General features: G+C 31.0%; 2 protein-coding genes across 2 annotated transcripts; both read right to left on the bottom strand.

The window, feature by feature from the left end:
• Positions 1–610: 610 nt before the first annotated feature.
• Positions 611–2,149, bottom strand: LOC9314699 (transcription factor bHLH19). The gene is made up of 3 exons (XM_021027166.1): positions 1,617–2,149; positions 1,114–1,491; positions 611–983 (listed from the first exon to the last, which is right to left on the bottom strand). Exons 1-3 carry the CDS (start codon positions 2,040–2,042, stop codon positions 915–917), a joined length of 873 nt encoding a protein of 290 aa, XP_020882825.1. The 5' UTR covers positions 2,043–2,149; the 3' UTR covers positions 611–914.
• Positions 2,150–8,872: 6,723 nt separating this feature from the next.
• LOC9316524 (transcription factor bHLH18) lies at positions 8,873–10,945 on the bottom strand. The gene is made up of 4 exons (XM_021027398.1): positions 10,799–10,945; positions 10,153–10,647; positions 9,396–9,758; positions 8,873–9,227 (listed from the first exon to the last, which is right to left on the bottom strand). The coding sequence occupies exons 1-4, from the start codon at positions 10,844–10,846 to the stop codon at positions 9,153–9,155; spliced, it is 981 nt and encodes a 326-aa protein (XP_020883057.1). The 5' UTR covers positions 10,847–10,945; the 3' UTR covers positions 8,873–9,152.
• Positions 10,946–17,758: the final 6,813 nt, after the last annotated feature.

The raw sequence follows: 17,758 nt of genomic DNA, 5'->3' as shown, positions 1-17,758 counted from the left end.
AAGACATGTGTCAATCTGAAGATCACAAAGTACAATGTTTTCAAGCTATAGTTGACCCTTGATCGTGTGACTATGTATATCGGAAATCAAGAAATAAGAAAGAAATCTTAATATGCTTAATTTATTGAAAATTTATTCTTAATCGATGCTAAATTATTTTTTGGGGTGATTATAAAAATGGTAAAAAAAAAAAAATACTCAAAACAAAGAAATGTTTTTTTAGGTCTATACAAGACAAAAAGATACTTAAAAGTTTTGAATTGGGTTTTTAATCGTATCGGATCGTCGTGCAATAATTACTATTTGGTCACGTCGTGCAGCAATTACTGATATGTTTTTTTTTTCTCTTATAACTCAGGATAAATCCTAGATTTATGAAGAAACTTAGACTAATCTTTAATTTGGGAAAGATGTAACCTATGAATAGACTTTTTCTCCGAATATTCAAATGGACTGTAAACAAGGGTTCATATACATTTCAGAAGTTTATAACATTAACCTTCCATGTAATTTTGCTTTAATTTCTACAATATCTTCTTTCCTTTTTTTTGTTGGTTGAAGGGCTTGCTTTCTAGCTACAATATCTTTCTTGTTGGTAAGAATGTGAATTTCATTAAGAATCGAAGAGGGTTTGTCAATAATTCCAAAATACATTAACAAGCCAAAAGGCATTACAAGGATAAGGCCACATTTATTTCTGTTACTTTTTTTTTGAAAATTCTGTTACATTAAATTAATTATTAACAGAAAAAATTTACATCTAAATTAATTCTCAACGGTCCTTATCGAAAATTCATCAAACACGTGGTAGAACACGTGTGAAAAATCCTTAGGAAGAAAACGACAGCAAATCCACGAAACGATTGCGTCAATGCATGTACAATCTCTCAGGTTACTGAAACTTGGAAGAAGACCTAAACCATTGCGAGTCTCAGGTCCCTTACGAGATCCTTAAGTACACTCACCGAAAAATCTTTATCCATCTGCCATAAAAAAAAAAATTAAGAAGATAATTGTAGATAATCCGTATAATTAATGAAATCAATATTATATTGAATGAGCTACAAGTTATCCATTTTAGTATTCCATATATATAGTTATTAAAATGATCACCTGTGCAAGGACTGTGATGTCGAGAGTTGAGTCTCCGAATGGCAAAACGATGCTATTTTCGATGCGCAGTTGAAGATTTTCAACTGTCTTTAGTATGTTAATCATGCACCCTTTGCTTTTCTCGCAGTGGATTCGGATGAGAATGTCGTTTTGAGATATTTTTGCATCGATTTCTGGCAACGCTTGATCAAATTGATCATGATCTAGAGTAGAAGATGATAGGTTAGGTTCCGCGTCGAAAAGTAGTTTAGATTTCTTCACAAGAATACGGGATTGAATTTCTCTTGTTGCTTCTTTTTCTTCTTTGAGCTTTCTTAGTTGTTCTTGGAGTTGTTTCATACGTGAGATCGCGTCATCAAGAATCGTTACCTTGTCCGCCTAAAACACCACAAGATAGTTATGTATTCTCAAAACCAATTGATATTGATTAAATAATATTATTTTTATCATGTGTTATTCTTCACTATGAAATACCTAGTAGATATAAAACTTACAAAATTTACCTTCTTAAGCCCGGGAAGAAGAGCTGAAAGAGCAATGAATTTTTGAGAAAGCTTCTCACGGCGATTTCTCTCGGCTAAAACATGTTCTTTCGCTAGAACCGGAGATCTTGTGCCATGAAAACATGTTTTTCTTTTGGTTCCACGTCCAACCAATTTATCCATAATGATCTCCTCCGTGGCTGGAGAAGAAGACACATTACTAGAGAAGTCAAAAGAAATCAGTTGTTGCTTGTTGTTGATCTTCACCACTGGCTTTGGCTGCTCTCTGAGGAACTCAAGATGCATTTGATGATCAAATTTTGATGATTGATCAGCTGATCTTTGTGAATTCGATTCATCAGGTGATAGATTTTTTTCCTCGTAAATATTAAAGTCGAAATCAATGTCTTCTAGTGAGAAATCGGTTAAGAAGAAGTCTTCATCCATAAAGAAAAGTCAAATCTTTTCCTAATTTAGACAAGATTAAAAGACAATTCGAGAGATGTCTTTATGTTTTGTCGTAAAGTGTTTATGGAATAGAAAGTGTTTTCAGGTATTCGCTTTATATATTTGACAACGAGACGCGTGTTAATTTTCTTCCACTCTATAATTACGTTGACCAGATTGTGTATATAATGCATAAAACGTGACGTATATGTAAAAATATTATGATCGTATAATTTGTTGGCTTCTAGAGGTCTGAGATTACAATGTTTGCCGCGTCAACAGCTCACATGCAAAAAAACGGCATAAGAAAAAAAGTTAATTTTTAGATCTTATTTTCATGAATAATTGAATATGAACACATGCATAAAAACACGTACGGTGGATGTCTCCATGATGTGATTTTGATTTCTTGTAATTTTCCTTTTACAGATGTCTAGTCATTTCTTGTAATATTTGATGCATATTTAAGACATTAAGGCTCTAAATAGTAGCACACAAAATAAATTTAGCGAGATTAAGCAATTTTGAACACCACTTATACGTATAACTAAATTCAACAGTTTTTTGTATATCAGCTCACACACAACTATGTTCATTTCAGATAAAAGTTCGGATATAACGAGTATACAGTTCAAATTAAAATATTTAATTTGGAGATCAAAAACTACGCTTTAAATTTATATTTTCAAACAAGTAAGATAATATGGATATGATATACGAATAATTCAAATACACAAAATCACTACTAGAATGGACAAAATTCGAATTCATGTTCGGATAATTATGAGTAATTTTGGATAGTTTTAATAAATTTTAAATAATTTAAAATGAATTTTAAAATTTCGGAAAAATAACTCATAGCTATGTTAAAATATTATTTAAAATATGAAAATTTTATTAATGTTCTTACTCATCCTCATCATATTATTTATTAAAATACTAAAGAGCAATAGAAAAAAAGTAATTAGATAACATTATATTATTCGCACCAAAAAAAAAAGATAATCTTATATTATATTATTATAATTTTTGAAGTTAAGTTTTCAATAATGCTTTGAAAAACTTTTGTTAATTATTTACATATTTTTAATAGTTGAAAAATAAAATATAGAAGAATAACTATATTTTGCTAACCAATATATATTTAATTTAAATAATTGTAATATTTCTTTATCAGTATAAAAGTTAATGATCATCAAAGGCATAAGTTCTAATATCATAAGTGCTTCTTCTATCTATTTTATTTAGATATTTTCACTTATACTATCAGTATTTATACTAACTTGATGATATTTTCACTTAAAGTCTTAATAATTTTTAGATTCTACCGAAAATAAAAAAAAAAATAAACTAGATTTAGCGGTTACCAAATATAATATTCAACCAGATTCAGCCAAATATATCACTAAATATTTAGCTAAATTCAACGAGGTTAAATATCGGTTTGAGTTTATAAACAGATTTAGATTTTACAATTAAACGAGGTTAAATGTCAGTTTGGGTTTAGAAAGTACAATTAAGGTTTAGATTATTTACGATTAAACGAGTTTAATTGGCGTTTTGGGTTTACAAAGGAGAATTAGGGTTTAGATTTGTAATTAAACGAGATTATATATCGGTTTAGGTTTACAAAAGTGTGGTTAGGGATTAGATTTAATAATTAAATGAGTTTAATTTTTTTATTATGTGGCGAATTTTGATTGGTTAAAATAAAAGGAGGTGAATAAAAGAATTCACCCTTAGGGATAAACCCAAGTATTGCTCATAATTATATTGATTTGGTTTGGGTTACAACAATTAGAATATGGTTCTTAAAACTCACAAGTAAAGACAAGAATTCTCAAAAACTAAGCAATTTTATACAAAAAGACCTTTACAAAATAATTGCTACCACAGAATTAGCAACTACACTAAGTATCACAAAAAGCAGAGTAAGAGGATTAAACTCTTTCATCGCAAAGACACTACTAAGCCAATTCGGGGTCCTTGAAACTATATACGATTGAAGACGACCGTTCGTAGTAACACTTTTGACAATGAAACTAGCTCCTCCATGTGCTGATGCTTCTTGAAAGATCAATCTCTACTCTAGAATCAGTTTCAAAGTATCCACAATAAGTTCCCTTTCAAATCTATAAGATGGCCAAGCTTTTGGTCTTAAAATGGCACCTTTCAAATTCGAGTCTTCTAAAGCAAATAATACATGGTTCATCATGTGGCCACACATACTGTCTATTGCCCAAAGAAGAGTCACCAATTTTGCATCATGTCTTAACTTGATATTAGATAAAGCCCTTCTGCTGTGAAGGAGGTTAAGAGGGGTGTTCATATCAACCGAATCAAATTAAGGTTAAATGAGGTGCACATTTTATTGTTTCTCGGCCTAGAGCTAGAAATTATAAATTAATACCAATTAAGAAGAGTTTCGCCGAGGAAGAAAGCCAGACTAGCACATATCAAAGAAGACCGGACGAGCACATATCTAATCTTTTTGAGATGAAATTTACGGATAAAACTAGAAAATCGAGAAACAAAACTTTAGTTGAAGAAAAAATAGATTTTCGTGTTCGATTGCCATTTGGATCGAATTCAAAAATATGAGATTCGCGATAAATATTAGAAAATAGCTTTTTCTTCGTTTATAGGACAAAACGTAGTTTTCCATAATAAAAAGTACTTAAATCTGTAAACACTGAAAATTAATAGTTCGAACAACGACAGGAAAAAAAAAAAAGGTTTTTCCTAATTATTTCGTCATCAGTTACTCGTTTACTCTTCTTTTCCGAAGGTTTTATTAACCAACCAATAAAGCTTTTTATTTTCTTCTTTTTTTTTCCCTCACATTTGCTTTTTGTCTTTATACAGAATAAAATACTATCTTTTTTACGTCCTAAAAGTCTTACCACATTTATTAGGCTTCCTTGTGTATTTTATTGATGTGCAAGGAATCATCAACAAATATCAATACGTGTAAATACGCACGTGTTTTTCGTGTTGATATGTATATGGAGAACTTATTCCCACTCGGAAACAACAAGCCAACAAGGATCAAGAAAAAGTCTCTAAAGCCTCCTCCCGTCCATCACTCCATCTAACAACCTCATTACTTTTCAAAGAAATATATAAAAGTTATACTTTATAATCTTTTAAGTACTATTATCTGTAACTTTGTAAATTTTATAACTTTTTTAAATTTGACAAAAGATTATAGTGATACACGAAAAGAGAAAAAGACCAAAATCTATGAAATAAGAAATTTACAACAACAAAAACTGTAAACACAGCTCTAAATTAACAGTCGTTTTATCAATCATCAAACCTATTGCAGGCTGAAACTATTATCATGCCTAAAACAAACAGAAAAATTTAAGCGTACTAGAAAACAAAACTGGAAGAAAAATCTAAAAAATAGAACATATAAGACTCAAACTATGCATCTCAAGGTTAATGAATTGCATGATTACAACATCAAACCTATAACATATATTAACAAGGATAATAAGAACAGTTGATTATCATTGTAGAACTTTATCGAATATGATTTGAAACAATAAATGATAAAACTTTATTGGATATATCAACTTAAGTTGTATTTTAAGTACTAGTATGTGGTGTTACTTTAGATGGGTATATCCAATTTTCTAAACTATTTAATAATTATGTGGCATATTGTCATTAGTTGACAGATAACTACTACAATTGTTTCCTCCTTTTGTTAAAGCACTTGTTTTCTTTAAATTGTAATAATTGAGAAACTGTTATATCCAATTTTATTCGTCCAACAATCAAACCTAATTTTTTTCAAAAGGAAAAATCACATCTAAATTAATATAATAATCATTAATGGAAATTAGGTTCACTATATCTTTGAGAATTGTAAGTAAAACCCTTTTGTGTAGTACCTAAACTTAGCTAGAGGTAATGGAATTTTTATCCAAATATTTGGATCTTTTTTTAATTCGAGTTATCCAAATGTTTTCACACCGTATGACCATTTTAAATTGAAGGTGATTAATTAGAAAATTGATTTCTTCTTTACATATTGCTAAATTAAATATCTTTAGTATGCAACTTATGAAAGTTTCCATAATGCCATTGCCATTCGATTTTCCAGTGCTACAAAAACATATCTCGCCCCATTTTTCTGCAATAAATTAGATTAATGGTGGATATGATATCGAGGGATATGTTGCAGAAGAAGTTATGATGCCATGTGGATGTCGACATTTTTTTTTATTACCATAAGTATTATATATATTTTGTTAGAAGAAAGTATTATATATACTAGTTGTTATAAAATATGAAATCTGTGAAAGCAATATGCTCATAAACACATAATTTATTTGGAATAACCATATCAATTATAATTTTGTAATTCCTTTCCACACAAAAAAAAAAAACAAAAAATATTTAGTACACATAATATTTAATCAATTAACAAAGAAGTACTAAAACATTTTTAAAACTGACTAAGTGAATAAATAAGTATGTTGGAGTTTTTGTTGATATTGTCTTTTTCTTCCACCTCAAACATTAATATTTAATTAAATATCTTCATTTAGAAAATCGAAACACACCAAAGAAATATATATACTTCTTATATATGTGTTTTTGATGTTCATAATTAGGTCCCTTCTCACAAAAAAAAAAAAATGAAGTCATTCAGTTTTTTTTAACAGTACCAAAAATATCAATATTTAAATTGTTAATTAAAAAAAAAAAAAGACCCCATCGTACTTTTACCCTTGTCTTTAGTAATCTTGGACCCAATTGTTTCTTCTTCACAAGCAATTTTATAAGAAAATGTGGACTCGCTTTGCTCATCTTCCCTTTGAAAACAAACCCAAAAAGGAAATATATATGTATATATGCGGTTGGAGCTAGGGTTGCATAGCAAGATGTGTTCAAACCCAAAAATGCAAGGGTCTCAATTTGAGTTTGTATTTTTCCGTAAGCAGATCTGGAACTTGCTCTCCAACGCAAATTTGGAACGTTAGGATAAACGCTAATGTATGCGGCATGGAAAGCTGTTGGAATATTCTTTCCGTAGTATTGCGTACTACAATAACAATTATATGTTTATGTGTGTACATGTCTATCGTCTCGATATATTTGATAATAAAGATTTGGTACGTACCTCTTGAATTGAAGTCATAACAGTACCTTTTAAAAAGGTCAGTAGAAATATAAAATGGAGATTTTGTTAGAAAATTTTGGATACGAAATCTGGATAACATATAATATATAATTTTTTTTTTTAATGATATAAAGTGAGACAAATGTGTATCTATGGTTACACAGACCTTCCGGTTGGTGGTGCGGTGTGGACGGGATATGCCGCCGAAAATATCATAAATCCAGCTGACGACGACCAATCTTTTATCATATATATAACATTATTACATATTATCATTAACACACTATTTCGTCAATGAGTTTGGATAGGACCAATCATTTTCATTTTATTATTGTCGTCCTAATCAAACTCACTATTAAGGGGCCTTCCAGTTTTGTCTTCTTCCTACGTCATAATTCCAATATTTGGGAACTAACCATATATATTATAAGAAAAAAGTTTAGCTTTTAGGTATGAAAATTGTTAGTGTTTATTGGTTAGCCACTGGATCAGTAATATTTGAATTCTTCATATAATCTAAAAAAAAATTTACTTATCATTATAGAATAGTTTTTTTAGTTTATCATATGTTGAATTTCCTAAAAGCGATCGATAGGTTACAGTAATTCGTTAAATATATCTAGACGATAAACATGTACCTACATAATTAAGATTGGTGTTAGGTTTATGTGACCTTCTAGGCATTTTGGTTTTTGGACCTGACGAAGACAAAACAATACTCCATAGAACACTTTTGGTTTTCACATTTGTTTGACCTTCGTGAAACGGGTTTTCAATAGAATAGGAAAATCCCACGTTTTCAATTCAATTAAATAAGTTGTCATTGTTCGCCTGTTTTTAAGGAATTCCCACTATAACTAGGAGACAGGAGTAATACTTTTGCTTTTCACTTTTTTCCTTAAGATGTGAACTAAATCATGGCGAGTTGAAATTAATTACTTATAAAATTGAGGTCTAGCCCACGTTTTTCAATTCAATTAAATGATTATTTTGTTTGGATTCAATTGCTATAGTTTCTAGAAAGCTATATATATAATATACGTATTTAAACTTGATTTTTTTTTTTTTTTTTTTTTTTTTTTTTTTTTTTTTTTTTTTTTTTATATCTTTGGATCGACAAGGCCCGATCCATAGCCAATCCCTACTACGCGGAGTAACGCGATTTAGTGGAGTCGAACTCCGGTGGGGAAAGCGGAGTCAAGTATACTTAACCACTTGACTAAAGGCACATCCCCACGTATTTAAACTTGATTATAAACTTGATTATATATATTTTAAACTGAAGTTAGGGTTGACGATTTTTTGGTTAGAGTTTGATTTTATATACATCTACAATGATATAATCTTCCTAAATTTCATTGAAGGCATTTTCGTAATCTTCCCTAGCTACCTTGTTTTCTTTTTGCTTTAATGCCTTCATCTTCCCTACCATGTTACCAAAACTTGCAATGATTTATGCCGGTGCGACAAAACGCGCAAAAGCAATTTAAAAGGATAAAAATTGTGCATTTTTCCCATTTAGAAATCCATCTTCTCATTCTACAGTATGAATTATTGGTTGTAGCCTTGTACCCTTTTAGATATATGGGTTTGAAAAAACAAAGGTTATTTTAGTATTACTAAACCATTTTAACATCAATTATCGTATAAATACCGTAGTGACTAGATGTGTTTAATTGACAGAAAAAACTGATCAAACTTATTAAGAAACACACCGTACATTTATTAAACTAACGAAATGCTTTACATCGCAGGAAATATATATCCAAACTTACAACTGCGAAAAAACACTTTCATGGAGAGGAAGAGTAGACTTAAACAACATAAGAACAAGGATCTTTTAATGACTTAAGAACCTCCATACAACAAGCTTATCAACTTTTAAAAAACCACTTTCATGGAAAACCCGATTTTGGATTCTTCGGATAGAGAAATTGATGATGAATGTGCATATGTATGAAACGTGAAACCAATTAAGTGAGCTTTGATAAGCCACAACTCAAGTTCTTCACAACATCATCGATTTTCATATCAAAATTGTTATTCTTCTGCAAAAGAATCAACAATATACAATTAGATTTTTCGAGTAATCAAAATATCGAATATTTAAGATAATATGCATTATCTATAGAACTGATTCCTTTTTTCACACAATATACATGTTCAATGCATATCTATTACAAGTTATTTTGTAGCTTGTATGAGAATATAGTTACCTGAGCGATAATAGAGATGTCAAAAGCGGGTCCAAAGGGCAAGACATTGCTGTTGGTGATAGACAAACCAAGCTTCTCAATTTCCCCCATAATCTTGATCACATTACCCTTTTGCTTCTCGCATAGGATCTTAATAAGAACATCTTTTCCCGAAACCCTAACTTCTATCTCTGGAAGATTTGAACTCGAGAAGTCGCGATTTGAGGAGGATGATGATGATTGATGATTTTCGTCTAAAACTAGCTGAGACTTCTTTACAACAACCATTGTTTTTTCCTTCTTTTGTTCCTCATACTCTTTCACACTCTCTTGGAGGTACTTTATATGCTTTATTGCATCTCCCAACACAGAAGCCTTGTCCATCTATAGTCACATATATGCATATTTCAATATATAGCATGTAAATATATTAATATCTAATCAAAATGAATATCCATCAAGCTGAAACTGCAAATGATTTGTATATATAAAAATCATAATTCTTATATATATATGGAGGATTTTTAGTAAATTTCGAGTTTCACAAAGTCCGTCCTGATCAAAGAATTTAGTCTCATGACCGGGAGATCCGAAGTCAAAACTCAAATAAATTTTCATTGTTGGTATAAGAAAAGAGAGAATATACTATACTGTCCATGAAAATTGGTTTCTTGCCTAGCAAAATACAAAGATTTAAGAAAAGACTACTATCGTTTGGTTGATATGAGCCTCGTTATTAAACAAGAAGAAGAAGAGATTTCCTTTTACATATGTGTACCTTCTTTAGGCCAGGAACTAGGGCTGAAAGAGCTACAAATCTTTGAGTAAGCTTCTCTCTCCGTTTTCTCTCTGCGAGTATGTGATCTTGAGCATTTGATTGGCTTCGAGTCAAGGGTTGCGCCCTCTTTGTCCCTCTTATTATCAGCTCGGTTTTTTTCTGGTTTGGTAATCCAATTTCTTCTTCCTTGGTGCTAAATATTAAGTTTGGAGAGTTGTGATTCATTACATTTAAACCCGTCTTTTCGAAAGAAATAATCGTAGAAGAGGGCTGGTCCTTTGGAGGAGGAGGATTGGAAGAAGAAAAAGGATGTAACTTTGGCGATATGAGAGTGGTCTTGAGGATCTTTGAAGGTTTCTCTTCGACCAAATCATCATTATAAGAAGCATCAAAGTTATAACAAGTGGTGGTATCATCAAGAGATGAGAGAGACTGTGGAACATCTCCGACGAGTGAATTCATGTGGTATTGGATGATACTATAGTCTTCTATATCCTACACGAAAAGCATATAATAAAGATTCATGAAATTTGCCAAAAAAAAAGTAGGTTAAAAGAACATGAATATAGATTTTATATATATACAAAATCATAAGAGGAAAGAGAGGCACACATAAATATGTATGTATGTGTGTATAGAAATATACCAATTCGGAGGACCATTTGGTAGAGAAAACGTTCATCGTTGTGGCCATGATTGCTAGCTTCTTAGTTAAAAATCTGAAAAATTGGTAATCATATGAGGCAACTATTAACCCAAGAAAATGAAATCATATGACATTAGTATTTCTTGAATTCCAAAAGCTTTTCCCAAAATATTTACAAGAATTTGAGAAATTTAAGCAGTCAAAGAAAAATGAAGTTGAAGTTTACCTTCTAGAGAGAGAGAGAGTGAGAGAGAGAGCGAGAGATTTAGATTTGGACTTGGTAATGGCTAAACACGATTATATTCTTATACATAAATACGACTCAAGTTTATGCGTAGGCGTGAAAGGATCAAATACTATTAGATATTGGTTGGTAATATTAATAAAAAATAACATACATTAGACTGATTGATACTGATAATACTCTCTCGAAGTTCTTGATGCCAATGTGTATCTATTACTAAATATGAATATTTAGGATCGAATATATAGTGATAATTGTTCTTTTTTTTTTAAGAATTTAAATAATATATTCCTTGGAAATATTTGTCATTTGAAAATCTCTCAGAAATATGGTTCTTTTGGAAATTCTTTGGACATATTTTGTCCCTTGGAAATACCTCAACAATATAGTTTCTTTTGAAATTTCTCAAAAATATTTTCCATTGGAAATCTCTTGAAAATTATTCGGAATATTTGTTCCTCGGAAATTTTTGAAGAATTTCTGACATATATGGATTTTCGACCACTTCAAACCGACGACAATAATTTCTTAGAAATTCGTCTGAAAAGCCATTTTCTGAGAGTTTACTGACGGATTCAGTCCTAGGAAATAAGCTATTTTCTTGTAGTGTAAAAGCTAGTTATAATATATATATTTTTTACTTAGATTAACAAGAAAAATCACTTTTAAATATCTGATTTTACAAGACAAATAGAAATATTATATATACACAAATAGAAATCTATACTATTAATTAGGAAGCACTCAAACATAAATAATCTTATAAAATGTAAAGTATTACAAAAATGCCATTGGTTTTAGTTTTTAAATAAATTCATTAAAGATACAATAGTAATCACAAAATAATATATTTAAATAAAAAATAATAAAATTCCTTAAAGTAATTATTATTTTCCAAAAAATTAAACTCACTTTCTCTCTCTTATTAATTATGGACGAAAATTTAAATTTTTTTTCTAAAAGTTGTTAACCAATGAGAATTGAAAAACTAAGATTTGATATTCTAACTAAAATTTTATCTAAACCAATCCTAATAAACTATTCTATATCAAAAATAAAAAGAAAAATAATACCATTTTAATTCAAAATTAAAAACACTATAGTTTAAAAAATTTTATCAATGGAGAATTTTAAGATTGAATTTGAAATTTCGTAAAAAAATTAAATACAAATATTTAAGACTCAGTTTTGTTATAATATTTTCACAAATTTTGAAATATAAAACAAAATTTTATTTCACAATTTCTAAAAAAATGATATTGGGCATTCATATAGAGCAAGTTTCAGAAAGATCTAAACAATAGATTGTACATATTAATTTCGAAATATTTTGTGTTTTCTTTTTTTTCTTCTCAACCGGATCTTCTTTACACCAATCCATAATACACCAATCCATAATAACACTGGATTTTAATGAATTATTTAAAATCATAGTTGAATAACACCAAACTTTTAAATCTAATGAAGTATAAAATCCAATAACACCAGATTTTAAAGTTAGATTTGGAATCATTAGTTGAATAACACTGGATTAGTGTTGGATTTAAATTCTATTAAAATCCATCATTGAATAACACCACCTAAAAATCAAAACCCAACTGGTATGAGTTCGGTTTATGAGCACTATATAAAATAAATTTGTTTACACATAACCATGTACATATGTTTTCAGTTACACATACTCTATTTATGACAGATATGGGACCGTAATATTTTTATTTTACATGTACGTGACAGGTTATGGAACAAAGAATTTATGACAGATACCGGACATGATATATTTTCTGTTCCAAAATAGTTACGCCTTGCTAATATACATGAAATAACCCAAACTAAAACCGAATTCATATCCTATTTAACATATGTAATCAAACTGTTAGAAATGTTTTGATTAGTTAAGAAAATAAAAATGTAGCACCATTTAACTTTTGCAACTAAATTAGTCCGGATCTTAAAATATAATTATGCATTAACGCAACTGAATTTTTTGTTCATTACTCTAACTTTATAATATTATGAAGTTCACTAATACAACAAAATATTTTATATTTTTAAAATCCATATAACAATTTCTATAAAAATATTTCTACACGTACGTGGATCCAGATCTAATACACTAAAATATACTCCCTCCGTTTCACAAAGTGTCATTTTGACACATTTCACACAAATTAAGAAAACTTTAGATTATACATGTATTTTTTTGAATAAAATGTTAAATTATATAGATTATACATGTATGCCCCTATTTAATAAGTGATTAATGATTTAAATTCAATAAAAAGTAGCTTTGGGTTGATGGTAAATCAGGAAACTTAATGTAAAAGTTACATTAAAAATGTAAAATGACACTTTTTGTGAAACAAAAATAAAACTCTAGAATGACACTCTTTGTGAAACAGAGAATATATCATAAAACAACATAATAATCTATATTGAATTAAATTTTGTTAAAAAAAATTTAAAATATGAAACCCCGCACGTACGTGCGGGGTCATGATCTAGTATAATATAAAAGAAAGGAAAAAAAGAGTAAGAGTCGGATCGTAATAAAGAGGGACGAAGGATCCTCAGAGGGCTTGAGGAGAGCTAGATTCCACAAGAGATACATCAATTGATCAACTAGTTAAAAAATAATCTATCTCCATTTTGATAAGATAATATTCCCTTCTTTGGTCGAATACTAATATTAATGTAGGGTTAAGAAAAGATTACGAAATCTTCAAGAAGACCTAATAATATCATCTTCTTAAATCTTCTCTATATATTGCCAACAAGAATGTATTCAAAATTTCAAACAACTAATTAAATCTTGTTCATTTTTAACAACGCTCGCTAATTCATTATCAGAAAATAAACAAAGTATTTGCATTCATCCGCAATATATGGTGGGTTCAATCATTGTCATATATATAGAAAAATGTCTTTTTGTTCATTACTTTTTTCTCTGTTGTAAGTATTGCACCAACCCAAGATCTTCCCTTGATTTTTTTTTGTATTTTATATAGTATTGGACTATTGGTTATGACATTTTTATTTTTTGTTAAAACATTAACACTATGGTTAATTATAGGTTTGTAAACTCAATTTCCGTTCGACAAATAGTTGGCTATTCTATCACTACATAGAAATCATCACTAGACTTTTCAGTATATCGCTCATTCTATTTTACTTTTTACCATACATTGGTAATACTAACATAGAACAAGTTTATTGCAATGAGTTACACTAAGAATATATAATTGAAATATATACCCTTTAATTAGATACATCCTCTTTGCAAAATTTAGCTCTTAAGAAATAAAGTGCTTGTGAATATTTATTTAGAGAGACACATCTGACTCTTTTGAGGGTCTAGTGTCTTGCGCAACCGTGGTAATCTAGGTTAAGAAAACTCATTAATTTCTTTAAATTTAGGCATAAAGTTTTGCTTGGAAGTGTTGAAATAGTCAACCTTTCAAAATAAAAAGCACGTGGGTTAATGTAATAATCTATTTCAGAAATGACAGGCAAGAGACAACTAATCTCTTGATCCCTCTATTACCTCGCCCCATGATAGAAGCATCAAGCATCTTGAAATCATTATATATATACACATGCACATGATTAGGGTATAATTATAAGAACTTTTTCATTGTTCAAGATTCAAGAATCAAGATGCAATTCTCTATAGTGAAAAATAGTTTGATGGATCCGTATATCCAGTGTAACGTGAGAAATTGTTATTTGCTATTTTCAATTCTCATCTATATAAACTAAACATGTGTTACTTTATACATATTGGTGCATAATTAATATTTTCTATAGCGGTCACTAAACATTTTGTCATAGGAGTAAATTTTGGAAAGTCAAACACTAATTTGATAATGAAAAAAAACAAATACAAGTAGACAAAGAAACTCTTTATTATAAGCTTTCTGCCATTGGTTACGTTTTAAGGGTATATGATTAGTTTATTATCAGTATATTATTATTGTTATTATGCATGTCAGGATGTGTTGGTTGATGGATTTAGGGTCAAGTGGCCCTATTATAACTGGATTTGCTTTTGATATGATCGTACTGTTTCGTCTTAACTCTCAGGTCTTGACATAACAACGTCAAAAATAGTCTTGATAGTTTCAAACCTCAAGTATTGTAAAATGATATTTGATGTTTAAGCTCTTGACAACCAAACGTATTAACCTCAATAACCTCTTTATTAGTTTAAGAAAATCTCTCAAAACTTAAACTCTCTCACAATCTTATGCCATTACTCGACATCTCTATTTATACAAGAAGTACAAATCCTAATTCTATAAGGACTCATAATATATTGGATAACTCCCAATATATTTAACTTTATCTCTTAACAACCTTATCTCTTAATAACCATAACTCGGTTTAGGATTACTTCTTCTCCAAGATATCTTCAAGCTTAACCAACATTCTCCCTCCTAAGCTTGAAGTCACTTCCACTCATATCTCTTACACCAATAAGTTCACGCATCTCCTTGAACTTGATCCTCCCAAGCGCCTTAGTCAAAATATCGGCCTTTTGCTCATCACCAGGTACATGCTCGACTTCCACTAATCCATTCTCCACGCACTCTCTTATGAAATGGTACCGTTTGTGAATGTGTTTGCTTCGACCGTGAAACACCGGATTTTTCGTAAGAGCAATTGCCGATTGATTGTCTATTCGAATGATGACCTTCTCACATGTTGACTCCATGATTTCACTAAGCAAGTCTTGAAGCCATATCGCCTGTCTTGCTGCCTCCGTAGCTGCCATAAATTCAGCTTCACATGACGAAAGTGCCACAGTTTCTTGCTTGTGAGAGCACCAAGAGATCAAGCTCCCACAAAGATAGAACACATGTCCAGTCGTGCTCTTTCCATCATCCGGATCTTCATTATGACTACTAGCTATCGCTATACCCGATCAGCTTTGACTCCTTTAAAGATGCTCTCGGATAGACAAGTCCAAGTGTAGTACTCCCTTTCAAATACCTTAGACATTGCTTCATTGCAGCTCCATGTGATTCCTTAGGGTTTTGCATATACCGACTTAACACTCCTACACAATAAGATAAATCGGGTCTTGTGTGAAGCAAGTAACGAAGACAACCTATATTTCTTCGGTAGCTAGTAGCATCAATGTCCTTTTCTTCTAACGCCTTAGACAGTTTCAAGCCAGCCTCCATTGGTATATGAGTCAAGTTACACTTCGTCATTTCAGCTTCCTCCAAAATTTTCAAAGCATAGCGCTTTTGGTTTAAAGTTATTCCCTCCTTGTTTTGACAGACTTCAATTCCAAGGTAGTAGGTTAACTTACCAAGATCACTCATCTCAAACCTAGATGCCATTTCCTTCTTGAATTCTTCTATAACTTTAAGATTTGTCCCCGAGACGAATAAATCGTCGATGTACACCGCAATAAGAAGAACATCTTGATTCACCATTTTCCTATACACCGAAGGTTCTTTAGAGCATCTCTCAAATTTCAGTTCCTTAAGAACTTGATTCAACTTCTCATTCCATGCTCTAGGAGCTTGCTTTAAACCGTACAGAGCCTTCTTGAGCTTGTAGACCTTTTCTTCACATCCTTTTTCTTCAAAGCCTTCCGGTTGAGTTACATAGATAGTTTCCTTTAGCTCGCCATTGAGAAATGCTGTCTTGACATCAAGATGATGTATCTCCCATCCTTTTGAAGCTGCGAGACTAATAAGGAGACGTATTGTTTCAATTCTTGCTACCGGAGCAAACACATCTTCAAAGTCGATTCCATATCTTTGCAAATATCCCTTAGCCACAAGCCTAGCCTTGTATTTATTAATACTTCCATCGGAATTTCTTTTGAGTTTAAAAATTCACTTTAGACCTATTGGCTTGGCTTCTCTTGGACATTCAACAAGATCCCAAGTGTGATTCTTTGTAATGGAGTGAATCTCGTCTTCGCATGCAAGCATCCATTTTTCCGATTCTCTTGCTTCATAGAAGTTTCTAGGCTCATCATTCAAGTACATGAGTAGGCGTTCTCCTTCTTCCTTAGCTAGCAACACGTAGTCCTTTAGGTATTTAGGCTTGTTAACTTCCCTTTGTGATCTCCTTAATGCGGGTACTTGATCTTCAGCGTCATCTTCTCCACTTTCAGAGTTGTTGTTTTCTTCATGATTCTCACTATTCTCATTCACCTCCTCTGTTTCTCCATTATTTCCTTCGACCTCTTCTTCTTCATTGACTTGATTTGTTCTTTGAATGCCATGATTCCCAAAGATCCCAAAATTAATTTTGAGTTCTTTGTTTAGCTCATCAATACTCTGTCTCCAGTTCCATCCTTTTGATTCATCAAAAACCACTTCTCTACTCACCACTGCCTTACGTGTTTGTGGATCGTATAAGCAATACGCCTTGGATCCTGGTTCTGTGCCAAGATGTACCAACACTCGTGATCTATCATCTAGTTTCTTTAAGTGAGATGACTCTGTTTTTGTGTATGCAATGCAACCAAACACACGTAGATGATTAATGTTGGGCTTCTTAGAACGAAACATTTCATATGGTGTCTTGTTCTTGAGAGCTCTTGTGGCAACTCTGTTGATCAAGTACGTCGAGTGTCTTGTTGCTTCTCCCCAGAGAAAATTCGGAACACACATGTGCTTTAGTATACTCCGAGTCATCTCCATTAAAGTTCTGTTGCGCCTTTCTATAACTCCGTTTTGTTGAGGAGTATA

Source organism: Arabidopsis lyrata (genome assembly GCF_000004255.2).
Source record: "Arabidopsis lyrata subsp. lyrata unplaced genomic scaffold ARALYscaffold_4, whole genome shotgun sequence".
NCBI lineage: Eukaryota > Viridiplantae > Streptophyta > Magnoliopsida > Brassicales > Brassicaceae > Arabidopsis > Arabidopsis lyrata.
Note: the sequence above shows the minus strand (reverse complement) of the source record. Positions and strands in the feature narration are given on the sequence as shown.